The sequence below is a fragment of the Cicer arietinum genome, chromosome 7 (genome assembly GCF_000331145.2).
Source record: "Cicer arietinum cultivar CDC Frontier isolate Library 1 chromosome 7, Cicar.CDCFrontier_v2.0, whole genome shotgun sequence".
Classification (NCBI taxonomy): Eukaryota; Viridiplantae; Streptophyta; class Magnoliopsida; order Fabales; family Fabaceae; genus Cicer; species Cicer arietinum.
The window spans coordinates 17,841,794-17,848,351 of record NC_021166.2 but is presented as its reverse complement, the minus strand read 5'-3'; the positions used below and the strand labels follow the sequence as shown (position 1 = coordinate 17,848,351).

The window sequence follows — 6,558 nt, the reverse complement described above, 5'->3', positions numbered from 1 at the left end:
AAAAGTGCATAAATAGTATTTTACTCAATTCCAAACCTAGAAACAAGCTCTGGTACCAAATGATATAATCCTCTTTGTCATAAATCAATTTAAGAATTGTTCTAAGTTGGAAACTTACAAATTAGAGTCAAAATCACGTTTTGCTGGAGAATGTGAATATTGAAGCTACGAAACTCATAATCGGACAATTTCAAAACGAGGTAAAAGAAGATGTTTTTAAACACAAATTAGATTGTTGAATCAACGAAAAAGACTATGTGAAACTCGAGATATGAGTGTAGCTTACTGATCATGAAAATTGGTAATGTTTGTGTATTAGGGTTTGATGTAAAGAAAACTGAAAATTATAAATTAGCAAACGAGCAAAAAACAAAATGGCACCACAATCTAGAGATTGATAAGATGAAAAAGAACGCCGCAACAATATGTTCAAAATCCCGTTTTGCATCAGCTAAGGGTTTGTCTTTTATAGTGGCACCACCTTACACGTTCTCTAAATTTGATCCAACTCAAGTTTTTACAAATTAGACACAAGTATTTTTACTAATTCACTCTACTACTTTAATTAAAACTAATATTAAAATTTGATCACATAGATGCAATCTTCATTATTTAACTTCTTCAATTTAGATTAAGCAATTTACTGTCTTGGACTTTAATTCTTCATGAGTTCAATTTGTTTTAAATAAAGTGATTATCAACTTATTTAGAGTCTCGCTTGTCTTCTTTGACATTGCTATTGTCATTGGATTTCCAAGAGCTTAAATATTCTCTTTACTTCCATCCTTAATTATTTTTTCTATGTCCTCCTCAACACTACTACCAAAGTTGTGAAGTAATTGATGCATTACATAATAACACAAGAATTGCAAATTTGTTTTATTGATTCATGTTAAAGCGGGGAGGAATTTTATTGTGAGATATAAAAGCATTATATATTGACCATTAAATCTTAACGAATTGTTAAGATTAAAAGGCTCTTTTAACTATACATGTGCTCTCTCCTATTCGTCTACAACTCCTTCTTTTCGTTGTTATGCATCTTTTCGTTTCCTATCCTTTTTCATCGGGCTCTACCTTTGGCCATTAGAGATAAATGTTGCTCTATTTACAAACCATGAAGATTAGAAGGAGTATTAGCGGTGCATATTCTATAACAACAAAAACTATTATTCTTGCAGATTTGTTCTTGTGTTGTTGTGTCTCAATACCAAAATGGCAAAACAAGAAATTGACTTTTAATGTATATGTGACAAAAATAGTGGTTGATTGACACCTCTTAAAATGTGGCTTAAAATAGTTTTCAATGTATATAATATAAAGATTGGGCCGCATCCTCTTCAACCTCTCATATAAACTCAATATTTTCATATAACGCTCAATTGGGTAATGGTATTGTGGTAACGTGTATAAGACCAAGAAAGTAGAATACTCAATAGTGTGTCAATGTGCTATTAAAGGACCTCGATGGAGCTAACTTTTCCAAAGTGCAATGATTGATGCCAACAAATGTTCAGGAGGTTAGGTTTGACGATTTGTCAGCTTTTCTTAGAAGAAATCTAACTAGTAGTGGGGCCTCTCCACTAAATTTGATAGCCATGTAGTTTTTTTAGAAGAGATTTACATGAAGCAACCTGATGGTTTTCTTGTTAAAGGCAAAGAAGACTATGTGTGTAGGCTCAGAAAGAGTCTATATGGTTTGAAGCAGGCCCCGCGTCAGTGGTACAAGAAGTTTGAGTCAGTTATGTGTGAGCAAGGCTACAGGAAGACTACTTCTGATCACTGTGTCTTTGTTAAAAAGTTTGTTGATGATGATTTCATTATCTTGTTATTGTATGTTGATGACATGCTTATTGTTGGGAAAAATATTTCCATGATTAACAGGTTGAAGAAGCAATTGGGCGAGTCATTTGCCATGAAAGACATGGGAGCTGCTAAGCAGATTCTTGGTATAAGAATCATGCGTGACAGGAACAAGAAGAAACTTTGGCTGTCACAAGAACACTATGTTGAAAGACTGTTACAGAGGTTCCAGATGGAATATGCTAAGGCTGTAAGTACTCCTCTTGCTACTCATTTTAAATTGAGTACTAGTCAGAGTCCTACCAATGAAGCTGAAAAATCAGATATGCAACGAGTTCCTTATGCATCTGCTGTGGGTAGTTTAATGTATGCAATGGTGTGTACAAGGCCTGATATTGCACATGCTGTTGGTACAGTTAGTAGATTTCTGTCTAATCCAGGTAGAGAGCATTGGAATGCTGTGAAATGGATTTTGAGGTATCTTCGTGGTACTACCAGTTTGAGGCTTTGTTTTGGAGGTGATAAGCCTACTCTTGTGGGATATACTGATTCTGATATGGCTGGAGACATTGATTCCAGAAAGTCTACTTCAGGCTACTTGATTAAGCTTGCAGGGGGAGCTGTGGCATGGCAATCCAGATTGCAGAGGTGTGTTGCATTGTCCACTACTGAGGCAGAGTTCATTGCCATTACAGAAGCATGCAAGGAATTGTTATGGTTGAGGAAATTCTTGCAGGAGCTTGGTTTTGTTCAAGATAAGTATTTGCTATTTTGTGATAGTCAAAGTGCAATTCATCTTGGTAAGAACTCAACCTTTCATTCTAGGTCCAAGCACATTGATGTTAGGTATCATTGGATACGTGATGTTTTGGATGCTGGATTGTTGGAATTGGCCAAGATTCATACAGATGATAATGGTGCTGATATGATGACCAAGGCATTACCGAGAAGCAAGTTTGAAACTTGTTGTGAGATCGCCAGTTTGGCGGTCACCTCCACATAGTTGTGAGGGGGAGATATGTTGGGTTTTGGGCTCCCTTCCTATGTGGAGAAAGGCCCAATATGTGCAAGTCCATGTGTCTCACTTATCCAAGTGGAGAGAGGTCAGATTAGTGGGCGTGTAAGAGCTGAATTCAGAGAGAAAGGCAAAGAGAAAAAGTGAGAGAGGAAGAGTAAACCCTATTTTCGCATAAAACAGAGCAGCTGCACTAAATTCGCGATTTCTCATTCGTTCACCGTCGGATCGGGCTGAAATTTGGACAGCAGGTTCGTGACTTGTGGTACTTCATTCTGACCGTTTGGATCGTCGATCAGAGGTCTGAGGTGGGAGAAATTGGACTCGGACAGCAGCAGTTTTTCTGGTTTTTTTTGCTGAACTTTGTTCTCAATTTCATGTTTGTTTTCTCATTGTGTTGGCTGATTGTTGTGCTGGTTACCTTGTTGTTTTTGGCTGGTTACTGAGCACGAATTTGTGCCATATTAGAAATTCTCTTGTACCCATATTTTGATCATAGTGGAGCTCTATTACTGGCTTGGTCCCGTGGTTGTTTACTTCTCACATTGAGAAGGTTTTTCCACGTTAAAAATTATTGTGTCATTTGTGATTGGTGATTTTAGTTGCTGTGATTATTTGTTGATTGCTCCTCACAGATTCTTGCAAGTTTGGAAAATTGATTATCCGCTGCATATTGCTCTGTTAGAGTTGTTATTATATTTGTTGTTGAATTTCCCATCACCTCGATGGAGCTAACTTTTCCAAAGTGCAATGATTGATGCCAACAAGTGTTCAGGAGGTTAGGTTTGACGATTTGTCAGCTTTTCTTAGAAGAAATCTAACTAGTAGTGGGGCCTCTCCACTAAATTTGATAGCCATGTAGTTTTTTTATAGGTGTTACCATTAAGCACACATGTAAAACTTAACAACAAAAATAGTATGAGATTCATAAACATGTGTGAGCATCAGAAAAGACTTCGCTAAAAAGTAGCAGCAATCATCAACTAATATTCATGTTGTAAGAGTGATCGTCTTTTCTTTATTAGTCTTTTCCATATTTAGTTATGTATACGAGATCTCAGTTTCATTGTAAAAATTTGATTTTGTAATCTTAAATAGCGAAATTCGAATCTCTTTAAAAAATATCTATAAATTAGTTATTAGTATCACTTTAATTAATAAATAATTTTCTTCTTCCCCAATTTAAAACAAAAAATATAGTTCGATTGTCATTAACATAAATGGTAATTTGATTTTCCACACCCTACTTAGTTTGCTTAGCTGTTGAAGAAATGAACACTTCTAAACTAAAACAACTGCATCTGCATTTTCTTAATAATTAAATTCTAGGGATTAAAATTGCTAAAAAAAAAATTAGTTAAGGGACAAAAACCTAATATAACTCAAATTAGACAAACAAAAAATTATAATCAATTTTTGAATTCCATCTTTCATTGGTGAAATGATGATTATAGACAGTCAAAAATTAAATTGCTAAAGTAAAAAACAAAGGATTACAACAAAAGAAAGTAAATTACATACACATACACTTGTCTAATACAAATATAGAGAATACTATACTATTAACTAAAATATAAAAGTTACGAGTTTCCTAAGATATTCTAAAAAAATACTCATTTTCATTACTTGATAACCTACTATAACAACAAAGAGTCTTAGCTATTTGTTCGGTGATTCGATCTCTGACTAGTGTCTATGAAAAATATATATAACATATGTCAATTCTTGAAATAGGTCTCAGTTACCTCGAGAAATTAGTTGCATGAATTGAGCGCAGAAATACTTTGATTTACCAACAAATAGGATAAAAAAATTGTGTATGTAAAAATGAATCATCTTGATTTGGAAGAGCACTTGGAGGGTACATAACTTCCATTCAAAGGATGAAACTTGAGTTCACAATTAAGATGACAAGAGTATTTAACAGAACCAAAAGGACCTACCTTCCACCTTGTCCTAGCAGCACCCTTAAAATCAAACCCAATCTCATTTCTTTTCCAACACTCATCAACTACCTCAATTTGATAAGGTGTCAATGGTATTGAATAAGATTGAACAACATAACTAAGATCTTTTGTACCATTCTTTGAAACATCAAATGAATCAGCAACAAGCACTGCTATACCTTGTCCTTGAAAACCAAGACTAAATGTTATCTCAGAAAATGTTGCATGAGCTTTTGCATTACCATTATATGCTGTTACAACAATGGTTAATTGTGTTTGAAGCAAACCAGCATAATCATTTTTAAGAAGATCTAAATGAGCATTTGTGACACTTATGATAGGCACTCTTGGATGAATCACTATGTAACCAATGAAAATTACAATGCCAGCAATGATCATTGATATTGCAAAGATTGTGCAGATAATTGCTGCTATCCAAATTAATGGGTTGGTGTGAGCACCAGAACCCATTACCAGTTTTCTCTTGAATACAGCCATTGTGTGAAATAGTATAGTAGTGATTGTGACAATAACTAAATGACATTGAAATTTTAAGGGACTAAAACCTATATGCTTTGTTATTTTATTTTCAATTTTATGTTATGACCAGGATGATGTATGTTTTATTTGAGAATCTTGCCAAGTATTTGATGTCTTTTAATTCTAATTGGTTTGGTATCATCCTTTCCTTACTTGTAAAGCATTTGATTTATGAAAATATATTTTGTTGCATGTATGGTATAAGCTTCTCAACAACTAAGAATCTTGGCCACTAAAAAGTAAAATACCAAACTTGCATTGCTAAAGTCTAGCAAATTCTGTTTTGTCTATGCAGAGATCTAATTTGATAGAAATTTAAATCACAATAAGGCCTATAAATTTCATTAAATTAATTAATATTATTATTTAATAAAATATAGTTCAAGTAAAAAAGTTAAAATTTCGTATGTGACAGTTATAAAATATTAGTGTCACTATTATTAATAATAATTTTCCCTTCCCTAATTTAAAAAATAATAATAATAAAATACAGTTGATTTTATATTTGATATGTATATGGTTATGTACTATAAAATCAATATCAGTTTTTACTAGGCCAATTTTTGTATTAAGAACTTTTCAAGGTATACTTTTGAATTTCCTCATAGGTAATAGTTGAAAGAAAGCAAGAAACTTCAATAAATAAAGTGGCAAATAAAAGAATCATGTTTTAAATCACAAAGTTTGTGATGCAAGCTCATCACTTAATACACTTTACATATGTAAAATAATAATGAGAATTTTAAAACAAATTGATTAAAGTTGCATAAATTAAGATTCCTAGGTATGAAAACCAAAAAACAGTACAGTTTTTGAAGAGTTTAGTTGTGATATGTACCATATCCAAAGCCTCAAGCTGTCCAATAATTCGAGAGAGGATTTTCAGAGCATACAATCACAGTTTGCTGGTTACACACAAGAAGAGTTGACCATGCATTGTTTCAAATTGCATACTGTTCTGTTTCAATATTGTGGTTGTTGTGGCCGTTACCGCAACACATAAAATTCCGCATAGCGACGAATTATTTTTCAACGTTATTTTTATTTTATTTTGTATGGATTCATTTTCAAATTACATGATAGAGAGTTGACAATAAGATAGATATAAAATATTATAGAGAAAAAAATATATATAATATTTAGAATTCACGTTGCAATGACCACAAATTCACAATACACATCACAGCACCTGTAAAGCCAACAATTGCAGTAGCCACAATTGTCACCATATTTGCAATTACAAGCAATTTAAAA

At 33.2% G+C, this 6,558-nt stretch overlaps 1 protein-coding gene across 1 annotated transcript; it reads right to left on the bottom strand.

The window, feature by feature from the left end:
- Nucleotides 1-4,219: 4,219 nt before the first annotated feature.
- On the bottom strand, nucleotides 4,220-6,558 carry LOC101507548 (NDR1/HIN1-like protein 12). Its single transcript, XM_004509440.4, has one exon. It carries the CDS (start codon nucleotides 5,260-5,262, stop codon nucleotides 4,651-4,653), a length of 612 nt encoding a protein of 203 aa, XP_004509497.1. The 5' UTR covers nucleotides 5,263-6,558; the 3' UTR covers nucleotides 4,220-4,650.